The 23,285-nt window shown below is 36.2% G+C and overlaps 3 protein-coding genes across 4 annotated transcripts in view; 1 reads left to right on the top strand and 2 right to left on the bottom strand.

The window, feature by feature from the left end:
- Positions 1–1,205: 1,205 nt before the first annotated feature.
- LOC135744049 (tripartite motif-containing protein 16-like) lies at positions 1,206–4,295 on the bottom strand. Its single transcript, XM_065262003.2, has 5 exons — positions 3,423–4,295; positions 3,227–3,322; positions 2,784–3,017; positions 2,449–2,650; positions 1,206–1,958 (listed from the first exon to the last, which is right to left on the bottom strand). Exons 1-5 carry the CDS (start codon positions 4,158–4,160, stop codon positions 1,435–1,437), a joined length of 1,794 nt encoding a protein of 597 aa, XP_065118075.2. The 5' UTR covers positions 4,161–4,295; the 3' UTR covers positions 1,206–1,434.
- Positions 4,296–5,486: 1,191 nt separating this feature from the next.
- LOC141282319 (E3 ubiquitin/ISG15 ligase TRIM25-like) lies at positions 5,487–11,434 on the bottom strand. Its single transcript, XM_073815053.1, has 4 exons — positions 11,316–11,434; positions 8,289–8,883; positions 7,223–7,421; positions 5,487–6,510 (listed from the first exon to the last, which is right to left on the bottom strand). The coding sequence occupies exons 1-4, from the start codon at positions 11,432–11,434 to the stop codon at positions 5,987–5,989; spliced, it is 1,437 nt and encodes a 478-aa protein (XP_073671154.1). The 3' UTR covers positions 5,487–5,986.
- ap1m1 (adaptor related protein complex 1 subunit mu 1) overlaps positions 11,239–23,285 on the top strand; it is a 24,373-nt gene continuing 12,326 nt past the window's right edge. Inside the window, exons 1-10 of one of the 2 annotated variants that reach the window (XM_065262088.2) lie at positions 11,239–11,474; positions 13,009–13,165; positions 16,028–16,095; positions 16,299–16,429; positions 16,577–16,724; positions 20,892–21,018; positions 21,204–21,346; positions 21,645–21,716; positions 21,827–21,985; positions 22,067–22,192. In XM_065262088.2, the coding sequence (XP_065118160.1) occupies positions 11,433–11,474; positions 13,009–13,165; positions 16,028–16,095; positions 16,299–16,429; positions 16,577–16,724; positions 20,892–21,018; positions 21,204–21,346; positions 21,645–21,716; positions 21,827–21,985; positions 22,067–22,192 (1,173 nt within the window). In that variant the 5' untranslated portion in view covers positions 11,239–11,432. Of the gene's footprint in view, positions 11,475–13,008; positions 13,166–16,027; positions 16,096–16,298; positions 16,430–16,576; positions 16,725–20,891; positions 21,019–21,203; positions 21,347–21,641; positions 21,717–21,826; positions 21,986–22,066; positions 22,193–23,285 lie in introns of both variants that reach the window. The other variant, XM_065262087.2, reaches the window with a different exon arrangement.

Here is a 23,285-nt window from a genome sequence, read left to right as displayed (position 1 = left end):
CACGAGCTCCCTTCACCCACGCCATTGGATACCATCGTTGGGTGGCTCCTTAAACCAGACTTTAATAAATACCATGTGAATTGTGTATAAACTGTTTTGCTCAACAGCTTATTGATATCACTGCATTTTTACACAAATCCTCTAATGCCTCAAAAAGTTGTTTTTAATACTGACATAGCAACACTGTTGTACAAACAGATGTCAATGAGAAAATAAAAACATTCACTATGTGACAGCATCATACAGACACATCTACATTTGTGTTTATCCAGCTGTTAACAAGGCACATTGAAGCAGCTGACCATACTAATCTTATCATATTAGTGGATTTTATTAGACAAAAAAACATTGTTGATAGAACTAAAAATACTACCAACACAAATTGGTCTGATATATAAATATTGTAAATCAATGCATTTATTGACTATTAATTAAGAAAAATCACAGCTCTTTGTCTCTAACTCAATGTATTTCAATGTTTTAACTGAAGTGAAGCAAATGTGGCGCTTTGACACAACTTCCTTAAAAGGACATTGGCCCCACCAAGAAATGTTTTACGTAGTTTTTGTGGTTCTGCTGGTCTTTTTTCTCTTCTTCATCTTTCTTTAGTGATTCTGTTTATTTACAGTAGGTGTTTATCATTAATGGTCAATCATCACTTTATTTATCTCTTCGTTATCTCTTTAACTTCATCACATCTTCAACCCAACCACACTTTTTGCCAGGTTTTCATAGACATAGAAAATATTGTTTAGGGCACTTTGTTTATTTTTCATTGGCTCAAGTATAAAATATAGATGTGAACCATTACACTAAAGATTTTTATGAAAAGGAAATATTTCTTTAGTGAATGAAAACCTTTTTGTGTTGTAGAGAGTAAAACTTTTTTAGTTGAATGAACAAAATGCAAGTTGTGTCAACAACAACAAAAAAAATTTAAACAGCAACACCACAAAATCCTACAAAGGTGTACTTTATGAAAGTGTAATGCCCCAGCTAGTGACCATTTTATCTAATAGTGTGCTCTATGTGCTACTGGTAAGAATGGATTTGGGTATTTTATGATTTCTGCACCTATCTTTTAAAAAAAATAGTAACTGTACTGTCATTATTGTGGTTCACGTTACTGTAAGTAATACATGACAATAACAATGCAAATGTCTTAAAGGTTTTATTGTACATTTTATGTAAGTGATGTGCAATTCAGACATTAATTAACTTTTGTGATGGTTTTTAAACATTTTGTTAGAAATGTTTAGGATAAACTCACCATTGTATTTTGTGTTTTGAATTAAACTAATGTCAAACTAAATGTCCAAATTAATAGTTTGTCTAAATTGCTGATTAGAAAATGTAAAGACTTATTATTTCTTTGTTGTTGATTCATCATGTTCAGACTTCTAATATGAAAATTATTTATACTCTCTGTATCATCTATATTGTTATATTACACAGTTTCACTGCTCCACAAACCAAAAACCCAGGATAGAGAGGTTTAGTGAATGTGGTGTTGACTCTGTGGATGAGGGTCATTGTGTCAGAGACGCTGTAGAAGGACAGAGATCCTGAACTGTGATCCACATAAACTCCTATTCTAGAAGATCTGAACACTACAGGGAGTTTAGTCTCAATGTCATTGTGCCAGAATGAACAACTGGAGCCACAGCAGCACAAACTCCAGGACTGATCATTACCTCCAAACACACACTTATAACCCCGTCCCTTCCTGCTGATGCTCTTATATGACACTGATATAAACACCTGACCTCTCCACTCAACCTCCCAGTAACAGCGTCCACTCAAACTCTCACTACACAACACCTGAAAACAACCATCAAATCTGTCTGGATGATGAGGATACGGCTGGAGTGTGTTAGTTTTAGTAATCACTGTGTTCCCCTCAGACAGACAAAGAAGTTTATTTACTGTGTTTGGATCTGCAGTGAAGTGATGATAATCTGATGGAGAAAATCAAAAACATTGTTTTAAAGGAAAATTGTACATTTCAATAATTCAAATAAAACTTCAAATCTTATTTATTTTAGTTTTTAAGGACTGTCAATGTGTTAAGAAGTAAACAGAGATCATTTACAGTATAGACAGAATCTAATCTGATTGTTTTACTGTTATATTCGTCATAATCCTGTGTGTGTAAAATGTTTGTGAATGTGTTAACATTGTCACAGTCCCTCTGTTCTGTAGGTGTACACTTTAAAAAAATATTTTTTTATTTAATTTAGGGGTAAAAAAATTGTTTATAGAAAAACAATTGCTTATGAAATTTGAATACCATATCAAATAAGAAAGTTGATTTATAAACTAAATTTGATCTTACAGTTATATCTTACAGAATAATATATAATTATAGAGGAGTTAAAATGACTGATATGCATCATATTACTGTGTATATTACTATCAGCATCAGTGTGTTTGTTTGTTGTGACTCACATTTTAGGAACTGCTCCCTGGTCTCAGATTCAGGTGCTTTACTTTTGTCAAATATATTTTCTATCTCTTCTCTACAGAAATCCTCCAGTTTCTCTCTCAGATGAGACAAAGATTTTCCTACATCATCAAAAGAGATGAGAGAGCTGACAGTGATGCTGAGTGAGTCTGAAGATCCAGGAGGAACAGAGAGAGACTGAAAACTCTACACAAACACAAAGACAAACAACACAAACATAAACTGATGACCCTGAAACATTTCATAGAAAATATAATCTCAGTAAAACATGCTCTTCACTTCCTAAAGATCACTGTTGTGTTTTTCAGATCTCTGTTACCTGGAGGAAATGGATGTCATCATCTGTGTGTGAAAGCTGCTCCAGCTCAGCGTCTCTCCTCCTCAGATCATCAATCTCCTGCTCCAGTCGCTTCAAGAGTCCTTCAGCTTCACTCACTGCAGTCTTTTCCTGATCTCTGATCAGCTGTGTCAGCTCAGATCGTCTTCTCTCAATGGTTTGGATCAGTTGAGTAAAGATCCTCTCAGTGTCGTCCACTGCTGTCTGTGCAGAGCGCTGTTAGGACACACAGAGAGAGGAGCATTAGAATCAGCAGCATTCACTCAGCTCTTACTGGTACATCACACAGTCTGTTACACACAGTGGACTTCAGTGAAAGTCATCCAGCACTTAACTCCTCACTGACTGATTGGATGAGAGTCCTAACTGAGTCTGAAACAGATCTGAAACAGCAGACAGCAGTTGTTCTTCTCATCAAAACTCACCTTATGAGTCTCCACAGCATCTCTCAGCTCCTGAAGCTTCTTCTGGCTCTCCTGGATTCTCTGCTGGTATTTTCTCTGGGTCTCCTTCAGTTCTTTCTGTTGGATTTGGAAATAATAATTAAACAGATAAAATGTACATTAGAGTCATTTTTTAATAGTTAAACTCGGATCTAATCTCAGTGTTTTAATCTCTTACCTGTTTCTCAGTCCTCTCTGCTGCAGCTGATACAGTCTTATGTTCATTGTGTTCATCCACCATACACAGAAGACATATACAGAGCTGATCAGTTTTACAGTAAATCTCTAAAAGTTTCTCATGTTGAGGGCAGATCATCTGCTGAAGTCGTCCAGTGGCGTCTGTCACTTTGTGTCTCTTTCCTGAGTGAAGTTCTTCATGAAGTTTAAAATGATTTTGACAGTAAGAGTTCAGACACACCAGACAGGACTTGACAGCTTTGTGTTTTCTCTCAGTACAGACGTCACACTTCACATCTCCAGCTTCAGCATAACAGTGATCAGGACGAGCAGCTTGTAGTTTTGTCTTCTTCAGTATTTCCACCATCTCGGTAATCACCACATTTTTATTTAAAACAGGTCTTGTAGTGAAGGTCTGTCTGCACTGAGGGCAGCTGTAGTTTCTCTTCTGATCCCAGCAGTTTGTAATACAGCTCATACAGTAACTGTGTCCACAGGGAATGGCCACTGGATCCTTCAGTAAATCCAGACAGATTGAACAGACAAACTGATCCTGAACCACTGAAATACTGGCTTCTGCCATTTTACTGTATGTACTCATAGAAAGAAGACGAAAGAAACAACAGCCCAACAGTTTCAGTTTCCCTGAACTCCTGAATTTCCTGGTTGTGTTTATGAAACGTGTGCAAACAAGTGTGTCAGTCATATAATAAATAAGTCCACTAGATGTCAGTCTCATACAGAAAGTCACAGTCTGAATAAATAAACAGTGTGAAAATGATCTGCCTTAATGTATGAAGATGACAGATTTTTCATTTTTGGGCTATAAGAGACCTTTCATTATACGGCAGAGTTTTTAAGGTGGAATGACTTTTTCATTTTGTATACCCTACTCTTTCTATATTCATTAAAGGGGCCATGGCATGAAAATCTGACTTTTTCCATGTTTAAGTGCTATTATTGGGTCCCTAGTGCTGCTATCAACCTAGAAAATTTGAAAAAGATCTACCCAGTAACTTAGTTTTGGTAAACCATTCTCTACAAGCACATGAAAAAATAGGTTGTTGAAATTTGGCTCTCCTTATGATGTCATAAGGAGCTCTTATTATAATAAAACCACCCCTTAATCCAACCACAGCACTGCCATTTAGTGCAGAGAGAAAATAATTCACAGAACAATTGAGTTTCAATTTCAACAAACCACCATCATTGTGATCAGTGCTTGCACTTCATCCGCTCATGTGCATTTTAAAGGACACACCCAAAACGGCACATTTTTGCACACACCTACAAAGTGGCAATTTTAACATGCTATAATAAATTATTTATAAGGTATTTTGTGCTTAAACTTCACATATGTGCTCTGGGGACACCAAAGATTTATTAGACATCTTAAAAAAGTCCTGTGACATGGCCCCTTTAATGGTAAAACAATAAAATAAATCAATCAAATATTTCTGGGGCCAATCAACGAACACCACAAACCACTCGTGAGTAGCACAGTTTTGAAAATGAACGTTAAGTGTTGTTTTAATGACATGTTTGTGCATGGCCTTTGACTTCCATTCTGAAGCAGTCAAGAGATGCTTCTAAACGAGTCAAAAAGTCAAGACACGACCCATTGTTAAAATTTCGGTGTCCATCACTGTAGTTCATCCAAAACAAACCAGAAATGAGACTCAAAGTGTTAAATACCGGATCCTTTAACTTCATCACATCTTCAACCCAACCACACTTTTTGCCAGGTTTTCATAGACGTAGAAAATATTGTTTAGAGCAAGTTGTTTATTTTTCATTGGCTCAAGTTATAATTGAATGAACAAATAAAAAAACTGCAAGTTGTGTTAACTTAAGAAAACATCCTTTAAAACAGCAACACCACAAAATCCCTTTTACATTGTAAGTATAGATGTGTACTGTATACACCTGTATAATATGCACAAAGGTGTACTTTATGAAAGTGTAGTGCCTCAGCTGGAACATTTTATCTGACAGTGTGCTCTATGTGCTACTGGTAAGAATGGATTAAGGTATTTTATGATTTCTTTCTGCACCCATCTTTTTTTAAATAAATAGTAACTGTACTGTCATTATTGTGGTTCACATTATATAGTAATAGATGAAAAAACAATGCAAATGTCTTAAAGGTTTTATTGTACTTGTACATTTTATGTAAGTGATGTGCAATACAGACATTAATTAACTTTAGTGATGGTTTTTAAACATTGTTAAAAATGTTTAGAATAAGCCCACTGTGGTATTGTACATTTTGGATTAAACTAATGTCAAACTAAATGTCAAAATTAAATGTTTGTCTTAAAATAAAGTGAAATTGGATTAATTCCCAATTCAGACCCATACATTTTAGTGACTTGTATAGTGGTTTGTGCACATAAAATAATACACGGCTGTAGATGAATAATATTAACTGTGAATAACTACTGTACAGCTACCTCTTTTTGACAAGACAAAATACAATTATTAAAATATAACATTACAATCAAATATTTAAAATTGCTTATTGGAAAATGAAAGACTTATTATTTCTTTGTTGTTGATTCTGATCTATATTTTTAGATCACACAGTTTCACTGATCCAAGATAACACCAAAACCCAGGATAGAGAGGTTTAGTGAATGTGGTGTTGACTCTGTGGATGAGGGTCATTGTGTCAGAGACGCTGTAGAAGGACAGAGATCCTGAACTGTGATCCACATAAACTCCTATTCTAGAAGAACTGAGCACTACAGGGAGTTTAGTCTCAATGTTATTGTGTCTGAATGAATATCTGGAGTCACAGCACAAACTCCAGGACTGATCATTAAAACCAAACAAACACTCGTGACCCCGTCCCTTCCTGCTGATGCTCTTATATGACACTGATATAAACACCTGACCACTCCACTCAACCTCCCAGTAACAGCGTCCACTCACACCCTCACTACACAACACCTGAGGTCTATCATCAAATCTGTCTGGATGATCAGGATACAGCTGGGCTTTGTCCATGTTAGTAATCACTCTGTTCCCCTCAGACAGATGGAGAAATTTATATATTGTGTTTGGATCTGCAGTGAAGTGATGATAATCTGGTGAAGACAAATGTAAAATTTTACATTTCAATAATTAAAATAAAACTTCAAGTCTTAATTATTTTAGTTTTTGATGACTGTCAATGTGTTAAGAAGTGAACAGCGATCATTAACAGTATAGACAGAATCAAAAGGTTAACCATTTTGTAAATGTGTGAACATTTTCAAAGTCCCTTTCTTCTGTAGTTGTACATTTTAAAATATATTTAGTTATAATTTAATTAAAGTGTAGATAATTTTTTTTCATGAAATTTGAATGTCAAATAAGAAACTTGATTTATGAACTGCTATTTGATTTCATTGTGGGTGAGCACAGTTTTTTTCTCCTAGGAGTTTTTTCAACCCCTACGGAGTTAGCTGACATTGGCTTAACTTAGAACTCTCTGCTATATGTTACATTATTACTACGCTCGCTACTACAGTTTAATCTTAGTCGCTGTACTCTGCTTCTTATGTTGTCCGATTTTCTCCTGCTTTTATTAATGTGAAGCTGCTTTGAAACATTTAACAATTGTGAAAAGCGCTATATACATAACATTTAATTTTAAATTTAATTGAGAGCACAGTTATTTATTTTATGTTTATTTTGCACATTCAGTTTGATTCACAGGTATCATTATAAAGAAGTTTAAAATGACTGAAATGCAGATTATCACTGTTCATGTTTTATCAGCATCAGTGTGGTTATTTGTTGTTTATTGAGACTCACATTTTAGGAACTGCTCCCTGGTCTCAGGTTCAGGTGCTTTACTTTTATCAAATATATTTATTTCTTCTCTACAGAAATCCTCCAGTTTCTCTCTCAGATGAGACACAGATTTTCCTACATCATCAAAAGAGATGAGAGAGCTGACAGTGATGCTGAGTGAGTCTGAAGATCCAGGAGGAACAGAGAGAGACTGAAAACTCTACACAAACACAATGACAAACAACACAAACATAAACTGATGACACTGAAACTTTTAATAGAAAATATAATCTCAGTAAAACATGCTCTTCACTTCCTAAAGATCACTGTTGTGTTTTTCAGATCTCTGTTACCTGGAGGAAATGATAGAGATAAACTGTACATAAATCCAAATTTGTAAAAAGCTCTTCGATTTTGAAGCAATAGTATGATCATAAAGAAACATTTATTATAAAGCAGATATGATCACATTAACAAACCAGATAGCAAGCCACCATTGAAACAATGAAAAAAAAATCAGTATTATAAAAACACACTTAAAGGTTAAACTACTAAATCTATTTCTGACATCATAAATCAGTCTATGAAACTCATCAATGATGAAGATTAACAAAAGAAAGCTTCATGCTGCAAATGCATGCTGGAAGTCAACATAATCTAATCCATGACTCCCAGCATGCATTGCAGTTTATTGTTTTATCTGTATTTCTGTTAATCTTGTCAAATTGCATTTACACACCAGAACAGTTATAACAGTCATAAAAGAATCAACATCAACATGTAAAGCAACTTACTTTTATCTCATCTTGATGTCTTCATAAAAAGCAACCAATTTCAACTAAATACACAAACATAAAAAAATTAAGTTATAACTTAGTGAATATCAAGAGTCAAGGGCTTAACAAAAGCAAACACTGATCACCATAACGGTGATTTACTGAAATTTCAATATTTTTTCAGTATTAATAGAGGGTGCAAACCTGATACTTATTCAATGCAATTAACATTGACAAATCAACTGTTTTAACGTTGTTTCAATGGTTGCATGCTATCTGGGAACACATCACTCAGTGTTTTCATCTCTTACTTGTTTCTCAGTCCTCTCTTCTTTAGCTGGCATAGTGTTGTGATTTTTGTGCTCCCCCACCATACACAGATAACATATACAGATCTGATCAGTTTTACAATAAATCTCTAAAGGTTTCTCATGTTGATGGCAGATCATCTCCTGAAGTCGTCCAGTGGCGTTTGTCACTTTGTGTCTCTTTCCTGAGTGAAGTTCTTCATGAAGTTTAAAATGATTTTGACAGTAAGAGTTCAGACACACCAGACAGGACTTGACAGCTTTGTGTTTTCTCTCAGTACAGACGTCACACTTCACATCTCCAGCTTCAGCATAACAGTGATCAGGACGAGCAGCTTGTAGTTTGGTCTTCTTCAGTTTCTCCACCACTTCAGCCAGCATGGTGTTTTTACCTAAAACAGGTCTTGTATTGAAGGTCTGTCTGCACTGAGGGCAGCTGTAGTTTCTCTTCTGATCATCTTGATCCCAGCAGTCTGTAATACAGCTCATACAGTAATTGTGTCCACAGGGAATGGCCACCGGATCCTTCAGTAGATCCAGACAGATTGAACAGATGAACTGATCCTGAACCCAGGCACGTGCACAGATAGGGCTCAACCTGTGCAGAACACATGCCCTTTTTGTCCTTACACTCCGAAGTGCCCTTTTTTGGAGGTGTTTTTTTTTTTATATATATATAAATTAATGCTATTGTTAAACATTTACGTCTGTCTGTATGTTTTACAAATATATTTATCAAATAAAATTATTAAAAAACTAAATATTTTTGGATCCGCTCAAACTGTCTGTCAAACCTCTTAACTCCGCCCCCTGAGTGCAGCGAGCTGAAGTTCCACAGCAGTCAGAGGCAGCTGAACGTCTTGCAACGGTAAATAAGTATCTTGTTGTTGTACAATGCTGTCTCATTACGAAAGAAACACTAGTATGTATATAACGGTGCATGTTTTATAAATTTGAGCAGAGCCGAATTATCCATAGACGGGATTGGTCGAGTGGGCAATCAGGGGGCACTAAGGGCTCCAAACTGCGACCAAATTGAGTTTTTGACAAAGCGCGAGCAGTTTTTAAACAAGTGTTCACCCATGTGAAGGGCACCCGTGACAACAATACGGAATGCACGGTCGGTTTTTACCGCTTTTTTTGCATGACGCGTCTCAATCGTTAAACTAAAGTCAACACATCTCACGCGAGAAGACGCGCCCGCGCGTTTAAATGTCTAGCTTACATTAACACCAAAAACATATCAGATTAGAAAGGTCTTAGACATCAGATGCCCAGTTGGGAAAACTGGATAGAGACGAAAACATGTAAAGGATACAAGTATGTACATTATATTGCCCTGTCACTCATTACAGTGTGCAATCTGGATATAAGTTATTGTATATGCATGTATCTTATGCCTTGAATTAGTCAAGGGAGTTGTATGATTATTTGGTTCATAACTTTTTATTCTGAAATCAACTGCATAGAGTTAAGTCTATTTAGTATTTAGTATATTTTTCAGTAATGCAGTTATTTGCACCTTCCAAAGACCAAGGTTCCTGGTCAGCACAGTTTTTGCCAGGTAGGCAGATACATGTTGAATATGCTAATGGTATGGCTATAGTATTGTATAATCTCCTATTTTGATCTTTAATCTCCTATTTCCCACTCTTCTCAATCACATACATAAACATGTTAACCAAATAATAAAAATTAGCTTATAAAACCAAACAGAATACCTTTTTTTCTTCAAACATATTTTTATGTACAGGTAACTTTATGTATGTAAGCAAAGAAAAAAATTAAAATTAATATATTCTACAATTAAATAAGAGCGAGTACACAAGAGCACTTCACAAACACATGACTACAAATAGGCCTAATACAGACAAACACCCAGGATGTAAATTGTTAAAGCCCACTTACAAGAGCAGATATCCTTTGCACTGTATAATGCCAAGCTATCATCAAATGTCATTTTTCATTCATTATTAGTGATTTTTTTCAATCATTAATAGCGAATAAATATAAAGCTATTAAGATGATTATTAAGTAATATTTATTTGGAGGGGGTGCCCTTTTTCAGTTTCAGCACATGCCCCTCAAAAGGTCTGTGCACGGCCCTGCCTGAACCACAGAAATACTGGCTTCTGCCATTTCACTGTATGTACTCACAGAAAGAAGACGAAACAAATAACAGCCCAGCAGTTTCAGTTTCCCTGAACTCCTGAATTTCCTGGTTGTGTTTATGAAACGTGTGCAAACAGGTGTGTCAGTCATATAATAAACAAGTCCACTAGATGGCAGTATCATACAGAAAGTAAAGTGTGCAAATGTAGTATGTAGTATTGGATCTAATGGAATATGGCCCAAAATACATTACAGTGTATTGGTCTTTGTTGGTCTCTAATGGTATGTATTGGTTCTATGTATTGGTTCTAATGGAATATGGCCCAAAACATTGTAGTGGTTTTAATGGTAAAGGTAATGGTTCCTATTGGTATTTTAATGGAAACCATTATACTTTTCTGTAATGGTTTTATTGTTTTTTTTTTTCAGCAGGGCAGCTTTGCCAGGCTGGGAGGAACAGTTTAGACCAGCTAAAACCAGCTACCATCTTATGCTGGTTTTGCTGGATTTTTCAGTAACTTTAGGGTAAAAAACAGACGATTCACTTTGGGAGGGGTCTGGAGTGATGCGAAGGGCTTGCCAACCACTACGCATGCGCGGTAGATGGAGCGACGTGTAGAAAAGGGTTTTAGAACTCAATAAGAGCTTATAACACAGTTGAGGTCATGTTTAATTGGTGGTCAAAATATGTGGTCTTATTGTGCCTAAAGTGGACAATTTTAAAGAAATCGTTCTTTCTCAATTCAAGTATATAGGATGTGTTCTTATATGTAGCAAATATAATCCCCGAGTGAGGAGACTTCACATAAAGGGACTTTGCTGTAGTTCAGACATTCTGTGCAGTAGATGGTGCTGCAGTGCCGTCACGCGCAGTTAGCGCAGCGTCACCCGGTTCCTCAAAATCTCTCGGAGCCGCACTTTGATGTTTTTTGATCGTCTAAAACGGATGACGGGTTTTCATTAATCTCATAAATGCCCGGGAAGTGACCGGACTTCTGTGGATTATCGATACAAGTGGTTGATAACGGCGGAAACATGTCGGCCAGCGCGGTGTATGTGTTAGATCTGAAGGGGAAGGTAAGATAACGGTTCACTAGCACCGCATGCTAAAGCTAATCCACAGCAAACATGACGTGAGGGGATTTTAATATTATTTTAATGTTTTCTGAATTAAAATAAAAAACTCTTTGACTCGTCTGAATGCGTTGAGGGTGTTTAACAATATATGACTTTGTTTAGTAAAGATATAGCTGTATATGAATTAAATTAATCCATTATAGCGGTTGATCTTCATGATTGAATGGTGTTTGATATAGCGATCAAATCACCTGAAATCAACTAAAATCAATAATTGATAAGTAAATAATAAGTACAAAATTTACATTTTGTGAGAAGTAAGTTATTTTGTATTATTATTTGCAAATAAGTCGTCCATTTAAGAAGTATACTTATAATATTGCACTGTTTTTGTGAAGTTATGCTATTGGTTTGACAAATACAAATGATTTTTCAATCTTAACCTTTAAGTTACATGGACCTTGAATTACAGATGTTGTTTTACAGTGCAGTGATGTTGATTTACACAATGTTACACAGTGTATCTATAAATAATTAAAGTACTAACTTTAAACCATTAAAATGTTCATATGTGTGGATATTTTATTCGCCAAACAGCAGTTTTTAAACCAGAAAAATGAAGGGATTTGCAAATAGTTTGCCAAAGTTTTGCTTGTCTAATAATGTGGTAAGCTGCTTATAACTGGACCTGGTCTCCATCGTTACTTCAGTGTTTCTGGGTTAAAATGATTTTATTTTAATCCACTGAATTTAGATTAGTGTGATTTAGTGCAGATAAAGGATTAACGCATAAAAACAGATCCCAGATACCTCTGGTGTCCTTTCAGGAGGACTTTTTTGGCATTTAGGAAGTGTCTAGAGTTTCTTGTAGATTTTACATTTACATTAAGTATTTAGCAGACGCTTTGATGCAAAGCAACTTACAACAGTAAGAAAACAATATAGACGGTTTCAGCAATAACAACATAAACAAACGGCTTTTGTGCAACAAACGTAACTTCCTGTAAACTTTTGCAAAGAATCGATAACATCAGAGGCCCTTTAAAGTAGTTTATTTCTGATAACAAGTAAAAAAGCAAGTGGATTACCTTAATTCAAATCATACCTAAAGTGTATCAAAAACTACACTGGGTTAACGTTACTGTGTACTATACAATGTTAACCACAGATCGGCTACCAAACCTCCCTTTACATAGCAGTGATCCATGATCGCCGTCTCCCCTTGTTTTTAGGGAAACCAAAACATTTGTTATTTTCGACAAGGTATTTGTTTCAGAGTTCAGTTTAGCCACTACTAGACAGACCTTTAAATAAACAGAGACACGCATGCATCTGATAAAAGCGTCTATAGGACTAAAAACAATAAAGCGATTTATTTTGGCGAATCGTCATCAGTTAGAAGAAGGAAAGGCTAAGCTAAAGTTTGGGAACTGCTCTGTGATATAGAAAGTGATGAATTATGGTTTCAATTGTTAGGCTTTATTACATTGCATGCATTATTCTCCATCATCTGTGTGTGTGTTTTTTTTTTCAGGTATTGATCTGTCGTAATTACCGCGGCGATGTGGACATGTCAGAGATTGAGCATTTTATGACCCTGCTGATGGATAAAGAGGAAGAGGGCACGCTGTCACCCATCCTTGCTCATGGAGGAGTTCGTTTCATGTGGATTAAACACAACAACTTGTATCGTATCCTCTGCAAACGTCTAACTGCATCTGGATCTGTTTACAATGTTGTAACAAGATTTTAGTTTGAAGTAATGTTCAGTCTCACCTTAGACCAGTAATGATGCTTTAATGCTGTTTATTCTTTGCACCTTCTCTTTATAGACATAACACAAGGAAAACTGCTTTTTACAACATCTTTGTTGTAACTGGCTAATAATTGTTCACTTGTAAATGAGAAATGTGTTATGTGTGTAATTGTTGCATCAGGATAGATCTGAGATAAAAAAGTTTAGAGGTCGACGATTCATTGGCTGGGCCGATTTTTGGCATATTTTAAAAAATCGGCTTTAGCCGATTTTGCTGCAAAATTAGGCCGATTAATAGGCAGGCGCATCTGCGGGCACCTAAGCGTTGTTGTAGAACTCGTGACACTGCCTCTCTTGCTGCAAGCAGATCGCTCCCGTGTGTGTGCAGCCGTGCCTTGTTCACAAACAGCTTTAGTAAACGATGGCGGGATCGCGCGAATTAAGCAGCTAGTACAACAGCGCGACGGGCTTATGTCTCGCGGTGCACTGTCCATGCAAAGATTAGGCTCATTTCATGTGATTAATGAGTGATGATGATCTTTGTTTTTTTTGCGTGACAGAGAGAGCTGAGCCGCGCGTGCACGCTTTCTGTCTTTAAACTGTCTTCCTGCTTTTATTACTCAAAACAAAACTGACTCGATGGCGAAAGGTCGGAAGACCAAATCATATCCACCGAGGAAATGTTTTTTGTGTTGTTACAGTAACACTTTGTTTACAGTTTTGCGCTGCTCAGCCTGGATTAGAACACAGCGCGTCTGATTCGCGAACTGACTCCTTTGAACGGATTCGTTTGAATGAACGGTTGAAACAACAGATCTGTCCCAACACTAAACTCACAAGACGTCACTGTCAGCACAATCAGTCACTTATAGCGCCTCAGAAATGAGAATGTAAATGTGTTTAGAAAGATTTGCCCTAAATAACAGTCTCAACTAAAAAACATAGACATTTATTATGTTAACTTTATGATGAATAAATAATTTATCAGGTCTACCAAATAAGGATTTTATCCCACAAAGCATTAAAAGCCATGGTAAAAAACTGATGACAGCAGATTGTCAGGTAATATCTGTGTCTGATAAATCCATGGTGCAGAGGAGGTTGTAAAACTCTTCAGAAATAATAATTTTTTAAAATACTTTGACTGAAATAGTGACATTTTTACATTTAAAATATCTGCTAATGATGAGAACATTTTGATTATTATGTACATTTAGAAAATCGGCCAAACATATCGGCCATCGGCTGCCCTGATTTCTAAATATCAGCCAGAGATAAAGCCATATCGGTCGACCTCTAAAAAGTTGTTATTCTGCTGCTTTCCTTGGGATTAAAGAGAGAAGATGGCCATTTTTTTATTATTAAACAAATGAAAATTAATATTAAGATAAAGTTTGGAGCTAGTCACTCCATTGGAGTTTAAAGCATTTAGACAATTTTTAATTCTCACTGGTGCCTCATTTAAGAAAGAAGTGATGATTTACATGTCTACCTGTTTGCTTTTGCATTTCGACCCAGAAAAGGCTGTTTCACATGACGCCAGGCTTAAAGGACAAGTTCGGTATTTTAGACTTAAAGCCCTGTTTTCAGATTGTTTATGGTGAAATAGAACGGTTTTGACTGAAATTTCGACATATGATTCTGCCCTGAGAATTTTAAGGTGTTTGTGTTTCACCTCACACATCTACAATGGGTTTAATGGTGCACTGGAACAATCCTTCCTAAAATGCATTAAACTTTCGTTTACAAAGACGTGAAACTCACCGAGTGGTCAGGGGTGTTCACTGATATGCTCACACAAAAATCGCTGCAAAAGATGCTTTCCAACAGCTGTTTTAGCATTCGTTGTTAACTTGTGGACCTATTTTTCCAAACGCCTCACACCCGTACATTCTTCCGCTTAGAGCTTGAATAATAGACACTCCAGCCCAGGTGGTGGCGCTAATCCACCTTTGCCAATTGCAAGAATAGAAAAAAAGTTCCCGGCGCGGAGTAATCCCGTACCTTACAGCACAACTAATACAAGTCCATGGAGCTGGTAAAAACTACGATAAAACCTGTTGGAATGCGTCTTTTGGAGCGATTTTTGTGTGAGCATACCAGTGAACACCCCTGACCACTCGGTGAGTTTCACGTCTTTGTAAACGAAAGTTTAATGCATTTTAGGAAGGATTGTTCCAGTGCACCATTAAACCCATTGTAGAGGTCTGAGTTGAAACACAAACACGCGAAAATTCTCAGGGCACCCGCAAATGTCAAAATTTCTGTCAAAACCGTTCTATTTCACCATAAACAATCTGAAAACAGGGCTTTAGGTGTAAAATACCGAACTTGTCCTTTAAGTCTTTTTCCCGCTAGCGTTTAAAAAAAAGTTGCTAGCCTGCTCGTGGATGCTTTAGGTTTTTATAAGTTGGCAAGAGCGCCACCTGGTGGATAATAGCAGTTATATATTGATTGCCGTAAAAAATTGTTTAGTTAACTCGTCGATGGCAGGGAAAGAGTTAAAAAGCGGATGGTGCGATTTAAAGGCGGGGCTACGTGTTGGAAGAACAGTGGAAGATGGGATGGGAGTCAGTCAATGGTTCTGATACTGTTTAAAATATTTATTAGAAAATGAACATTAGTTTGTCATTTTAGTGTGGTGCCACTAGTGGCACAGAAATGATGCACTTCATTCATCCATCACTTATCACTGATTGGTATATCAAAGAGTGCTGGAAGTCAAGAAAGAGTGGACAGGTGCCACTTACAATTTAGGATTTTTAAAGCATATTTTCTCCCTTAACTTGCCAAACAGTTGTTGCAACATCCAAAAAGAACGCTTGTGTTTCCTTGGTTTTCTCTTTCCTCTACAAAATAATTCAGGTATGTTATATCACTCTTGTTCTTGCACCGAAAGATGTTTTTGAAAACACCTTTTGATTGAAATCTCTTTGGCTTCAGACAAATCTATATAAAGTCTTTATGTAAGGATAATTGACGATGGGCCGTTGAATTATTAGAAAATAATGCACATCTAAGGTGGTAAACTGCTTCATTCCAATGATTAAGGTGTCTGTGTATCTCAGGTTTTTTCCGAATACTTTAAGGAGTTGGAAGAGGAGAGTATCAGAGATAATTTTGTCATCATCTACGAGCTACTGGATGAACTCATGGACTTTGGCTACCCTCAAACTACTGACAGCAAGATTCTGCAGGAGTGAGTCCATGTTTGTATTCATAACTACAGGCCCAGTACTGAAATGTTTCCATGGTTTTCTATGACCCACCAGCAGAAATAAGAAAAAAGTTTTTTTTGCCATAGAAAGGTTTTTATTGTCCATAATAATCGTCTTTCAATACACAGATACATCACACAGGAAGGTCACAAGTTAGACACTGGAGCTCCACGGCCACCAGCGACCGTAACCAACGCCGTCTCCTGGAGGTCGGAGGGCATCAAGTACAGGAAAAACGAAGTTTTCCTTGACGTCATTGAGTCCGTCAACCTCCTGGTATGTTTTTGGAAACATCGCATTTCTTAGGTGTCTCTAGACATGCTCAAAATAAACACAGGAATTCACAATAACAAACAGGACATAGGTCGCAGTAACATCCATCCTATTGTGCTTTTGTTGTGTGAGGTGATGAACCTGCTGTTTTTCATAACGGGTTTAGCGGTTTACCAGATTAACTTGTACAAAGTAGTTATTGTTTTAAACAATGCCATTGTGGAGTTCGAGGAAAGTGATGAACCATTTTAACTTTGAACCCAGGTTCAATTCCACACAGAGGTTAAGGTGGATGCTGTAATGAGAATGTCTTTCAAAATTATCAAAAGTTGCAGATGTGCAATAAATGAATGGGTTTTATACTTGAAAAGTTATCTATAGTGAAACGATGCAGGTGGCAGAAAGACTTGACAGAGTGATGCTTTCTTTTCACATAAAGAAATGTAAATACATATAGTGTAAGTCTTAATACAGTTTTAAAAATTATTTGAATATAACAGGGTACCCGCGGAGTCTTAAAAGTCTTGAAAAAGTATTGAATTTCATTTTCCCATATTAAGACCTTAAAAGGTATTGAATTTCACCTCAAAGTCTTTACTTTTTCACGGAGGTCTTAATTTTTCAAATGATCAATAGATTTATATGCTGTTAATTCAGACACAAAACTCGCGTGCACAAAAACCACGCGCGAGCGACAGATACGAGCGCAGAACACTATTCATGTTTGGAAAAGCATCTTAGCGAGCGCGCAGAACACTATTCGCGCACGGGAAAGCATTCTCGCGTGTTCACAGAAAACTATTCGCGCGCAGAAAAACGTCCTCCCGAGAGTGCACCTCAAAGTGCACAAATGCAGTCACGCGAGCAAAGTAAAAAGTTAAGTAAAAAGGCTGGGATGATAAAGTAAAGGCTGGGATGATCGCTTGTTCGACTCTCTCTATGCGCTTGCAGTAACACAACACGCACTTGCTCGATCAAGTTGACTTTGGGACTGTGGGGCGGGACAATGACGGGTGTCCTCGCACCTGTGATCGGTTGTTTGATTTAATCAATGACACACACAATCTTCTGTTCCACAATCCGTCTCTAGTAAATCTAGGTAGAGAAGACACGTTTTATTATGATCAGTATGTCGGAGAAGGTCATTTATATGTTAAACAATAGTCTTGTGTGATCCATGCAATAATAAGCTGCAACAATAACGCAAATTTGAAAGCTATTATATATTTTGTTTACTGTTTAATTAGATAATATCACCTTGCAATACATACTATAGGCTACATATTTACATTGTCACATTAAGTTAGCATACGAAAACTTTAGTATGGTCCTGTATAAATATTAACAGAAAAGATTAACAGAACTATATCTATAGATGAGCTTGTGTCCAGTTTTTTGTTTGGTGCAGTGAACAGATCTCTTGTCTTTTTAGGGTCAAAATAGCATTACATTTTAATTTGTTGTTGTGTTTGAGGGGTTTTTGTTTCATTTGCCATAATATGGTTAATTTTGTTTGTCAGTTTTGTTCTGGTTCAGAGCATTACTGATGAGTGGTATAAGATGTTGTTATTATCTTAACTATATTTAACAGCAAAAAAAATACCTTAAAATTGGTGTTATTGTTTGGTTTGCAGCTTATTTCATGGATCAAACAAGGCTATTGTTTTAACATAAATTACCTTCTCCAACATAATGGTCATATTAAAACGTGGCGGGCTGCACAAGATAAAGAGGAGGGCCGCATGTGGCCCCTGGCCCTCCAGTTGCCCATCCCTGATTTAGGGATTTTCAAATTTTAAATCTATTAAATCTATTTTGTTGGTTTTGATTGTTGGGTAAAGATAAGGGTTAGGCCGTTTGACTCAGCCTTTCAGAGGCATGTTGTCATGAATGTTCAAACACTTGTAAATAGTAATTATTTGAGGTATATTATTATTTAAAATGATTTATTCTACCTGAATGGGTGCGATGTAGGTATTAAATTTCATTTGAAGTGGTGTTAAAAAGGTCTTAAAAAGCCTTGAATTTAGGTTTGACAATCCAGGGGGTACCCTGTATAAATTGATTCACAAACACAAATGTGACCCTAGACCACAAAACCAGTCACAAGTAGCACGGATATTTGAAGAGTTTGGTTCCAATACGCAATAAATCCATTTGGACTAATTTTGGGTAAAAACGTGTTTTCTATACCAATAAAGTGACAGGATGAAAACCACGTTTTTCTGTTCCAAACTTTCACATAGCATCTTTAGGTTATAATAACATTACAAATTCAAATCTATAATTTGATTTTCAAAGATTTATTATAAAAATTGATGATTTTTTCCACAAAATGCAATAAATTCATGACAAGTTAATTTTTTTCAAAATACTAAATCTATTGAATCAATATATAAATGTGCATTCATCTTTGCCATGTTATATTCATTTAGTTGACTAGTGGTATACACTGATAAAAAAACATTAATTACATTAATCAAAACATTTACTTTGACATTTTAAGAACACTGTCATTTTTGCTGTTATCCTTGGGACATCGTCGCTGAACTTTTTTGACAGCGATCAGATGTTAAATGTTTTGGTCCTGCTCGATTTTTGTTGAATTTCCGTAAAATAATGTAAAGTTTTTTTATAAGATCCCCTGGGGTCAATGTGTTAGGATGACAGAAGCTTGATGCTGTCGTGTGAGACCAAGCAACAGCCGCCATTTTTCCTTCACCCAATTGCTTCTCATGTAAATTATTTGATTTTGATGGCTTTTGTTTCCTCCCCGCCACAAAACCACCACAGGTTTATCAATGCCATCAAAGTATTATTTTGTTTTGGTTGTTTGTTGATCACGAAATACTAAGTAGATGATGAAAAAACTAGAATTCTGTGTATATTCAAAGTACCGCCAATGTTGTTTAAAATATGGAATGGTGCGCTGTTATTTGTTGAATGGAATTATTGCATTCCGCAGAGAAGGAGGACTGGCGTTTATCGCGTTTTGGGAAAAAAAGGAGAAAAGATGACAGAATAAGACGGCAGATATCGGATTTTACGTAAAATTAAGAATTTACTTTTTAATACTGACCTGATACAATACAAATTTTGGCGGTAACTATTAAAAAAAAGGCGTTTATCGTGTTTTGGAACCAAACGCTTCATTTATAGCAATAGCCAACAATACATTGTATACGTCAAAATTATCTAATTTTTTTATGCCAATATTCATTCGGATATTAAGTAAAGATAATTTTCCATGAAGATATTTTGTACATTTTCTACCGTAAATATATCATAAATGTATTTATCATTAGTAATATGTGTTGCTAAGGACATATTCGTTGATCATTTTTAGATGACTTCAATAGTGATTTTCTCAATATTTAGATTTTTTGCACTCTCAGATTTCAGATTTCCAAATAGTTGTACCGGCAAAATATCGTCCTATCCTAACAAACCATGCATTAATGGAAAACTTATTTATTAAGCTTTCCAATGATGTATAGATTTAAAAAAAAAACATTGACCCTTATGACACACAAACATTGTATTTTCGGCCTATCACATTAATTATTAAGTTAATGCATAACACCTTTATTGTGCTGCCCTACTAATGAATAAAGAGAAGGTGGCAAAAAATCTCTCTCTTAACCGATTCGCTATAATGCCAAAACCGCACAGCCTGCATTTGGATAAATCTCACTAAAAATCTAAAGATGTCTCCCAGACAGTCATGTTTACTCTAAAACCAAAGAAAAAAAGAAAAGCATTGATCAAATGAAATCTTATTTTAGACAATTTTGAGAAGCAATACAATGTTTCTATGGTTCAGTTAGTAATAAAATGTATAGCTTTGTTTACTGTACATTTTCTCCAATATCAGTGTCTGCCAAATGCATAAATGTAAAAATGCATTGGTATACATAAATGTATACCATTCAGTCCCATAAACTAAGCCAGATTTGCTTTTATACCAGTTGTGAATCATTTTGCCACATGAGCTGTATTTCAAGTCATGTGTGTAGGTGTGTGGTTTCTCTATGTGCACCCAAGTCCAAAAACAGCTTTTACATCAAACTTTTCCAATGCATAATGCTGTTTTTTTGACAAATAAGTGTGTTTCTGTGCCTGTAATCAGTTCAGACATAAGTGACTCAGGGTTGCTGGTCTTTTTTCCAGGTTAGTGCGAATGGTAATGTTCTCCGCAGTGAGATTGTGGGCTCCATAAAGATGAGAGTTTTCCTCTCTGGAATGCCAGAGCTGCGTTTGGGTCTGAATGACAAGGTCCTGTTCGAGAACACTGGCCGTGAGTTACTTTCTTAGTTTTGTTTTTTTCTTTACAGATGTGTGTTATTCAGGTCGTATTCACATAGCTTTGTTACTGTAGTAGTCTATATTAAGTGTAGCTTTTCAAAATGTTTTGATCAAAAGCTTTAAATATAGGGGGTTATTGTTGATTCAACACCTTGTGGTTTGTTTTCATCTCTTCAGGTGGTAAGAGTAAGTCTGTGGAGCTGGAGGACGTGAAGTTTCACCAGTGTGTCCGTCTGTCCCGTTTTGAGAATGATCGCACGATCTCCTTCATCCCACCGGATGGAGAGTTTGAGCTGATGTCTTATCGCCTAAACACGCATGTGTGTGTCTCTGCCTTGTATACACAGATTTCCTGTAGCATCTCATGAGTAGAGATGCACCGATATTAAATTTTTCCTACGATAGCCGATTATTCAGACTGATATCAGTTTTTGCTTTTATCGACCAATACCGAATTTTGGCCAATATAACAGTGCATCTCTAGTAATGAGGTCATAGGTTAGATTCAAAGCGAAAACATGCACTGATTAAAATGTATAGCTTCTTTTAACACATTAGTACTTTAGTACTTACTTTGTTTGTTTTGTTCGGATGGGGTTTATTGTCCTGTGTCAGCAGGTAAAGCCGCTCATCTGGATCGAGTCTGTCATTGAGAAACATTCACACAGCAGAATCGAGTACATGATCAAAGTAAGAACACATCCACCTATGTGCATTTCACTGTATATGAGTTCAGTTCGGTTTAATGTGAAAATGTGTGTTGTCATCCATATAAACGCATCAACTCAATGTATCTTTAGGCCAAGTCTCAGTTTAAGCGACGTTCCACCGCCAATAATGTGGAGATTCACATTCCCGTCCCGACCGACGCAGACTCCCCCAAGTTTAAGACCACCGTGGGCAGTGTAAAGTGGGTGCCAGAGAACAGTGAGATTGTTTGGTCCATCAAGTCTTTCCCGGTAAGAACACACACAACTACATAGAAAAACTACCAACCTGAGAGTCACTCTTATCATGTATATATGCTTCTTATTTCTTAGGGAGGTAAGGAGTACCTCATGAGAGCTCATTTTGGTCTCCCCAGTGTGGAAGCTGAAGATAAAGAAGGAAAACCACCAATCAGTGTGAAGTTTGAGATTCCTTATTTCACCACCTCGGGAATACAGGTGACGCTCGCTTGAAAATCATATGTACTGATGACATTTGTATATGTGAATATTATAGATTGACAACATGCTTAATATCACAGTACTTGTTAACATTTTGGTTGATCATGATGATAATATATACATTTTATAATTTAAAGAATATTCAAATAAGTTATTAATAATTCCAGAGGTATTTCGCTTTTAATTTAGCTACGTATCTGCAGAACAAGGGTCAGTGGGGCACTAGGGCTGGGTGTCGATTCAGATGTTCCGAATCGATTCGATTTCGATTCACAAGCTATCAAATCGATTCCGATTCTCGATTAAATTTTCGATTCCGGTTTTCGGGTAGGTTTTTATACTCGATTCTCGATTCAACCAATGAATATAGATTTAATACAAATACTATATTAATAAAAAAGAACAGTGAACAGCAGTTTACAAGTGGGTAATTAATAAAAAGAAATTAAAAGCCACAACACGTCTTGTTTGCGAAATCTAAAATGCTTCCATTCCTCCGTTCAATGTTTGCGGAAATAAATAGGAAAAAAATCGATTCTGCTCTTTGAGAATTGATTTTTAATTGACCACGTTTTAAAAAACGATTAATCGAAAAATCAAGCTCAAAGGTCATTGGTTTAATGAGCACCAATGGTCCGATTCACAACTTTATATTTCCTTTGGTATGTAGGTGTGTATTAGTACATGTTAACGATATGAAAAAGGTACAATCCCCAAAGTAAACGATGACGCGATTTATCGTCTCCAACGTAAATCTATTTTCTTGGACAAAGTTGGACTACAACAAACATACAGATTTTAGGCAACAGTTTACTTTCGGAAATTGGTGATGTAGACATGACCGACATTATCATAATTCCTCCAGCTTCAGAATCGCAGTCTGTAAGTTAACTCCTGTTAGCATTACATTGTGAGCCAATCTTTCAAACATAATAAGGAGTCAAATCCGTGTGTTTCAGAAAGAAAGTGAAATCTGGATCTACAAAAAAGTACGGATTGTGGAACGTAATTATTTTTAAACCATAAATCACGCGAACACATTGTATTATACCAAATACACAAAATAACGTTGATTTTAGCAATGAAATAG

Source organism: Paramisgurnus dabryanus, chromosome 6 (genome assembly GCF_030506205.2).
Source record: "Paramisgurnus dabryanus chromosome 6, PD_genome_1.1, whole genome shotgun sequence".
Lineage (NCBI taxonomy): Eukaryota > Metazoa > Chordata > Actinopteri > Cypriniformes > Cobitidae > Paramisgurnus > Paramisgurnus dabryanus.
This window is presented reverse-complemented; position numbering and strand designations above follow the sequence as displayed.

What these genes read in the sequence shown, in the direction of transcription:
- LOC135744049 (XM_065262003.2), bottom strand. Translation starts at nt 4,160, where the DNA reads ATGAGACTGACATCTAGTGGACTTATTTATTATATGACTGACACACTT. An exon ending in CAGAGAGGACTGAGAAACAG is followed by an intron (nt 3,323 to 3,422) that starts GTAAGAGATTAA and finishes CAAATCCAACAG; the next exon opens with AAAGAACTGAAGGAGACCCA. An exon ending in ATGACATCCATTTCCTCCAG is followed by an intron (nt 2,651 to 2,783) that starts GTAACAGAGATC and finishes GTGTTTGTGTAG; the next exon opens with AGTTTTCAGTCTCTCTCTGT.
- LOC141282319 (XM_073815053.1), bottom strand. Translation starts at nt 11,434, where the DNA reads ATGTTTCCGCCGTTATCAACCACTTGTATCGATAATCCACAGAAGTCC. An exon ending in AAGAGAGGACTGAGAAACAA is followed by an intron (nt 7,422 to 8,288) that starts GTAAGAGATGAA and finishes GTGTTTGTGTAG; the next exon opens with AGTTTTCAGTCTCTCTCTGT. An exon ending in CAGGGAGCAGTTCCTAAAAT is followed by an intron (nt 6,511 to 7,222) that starts GTGAGTCTCAAT and finishes TGTCTTCACCAG; the next exon opens with ATTATCATCACTTCACTGCA.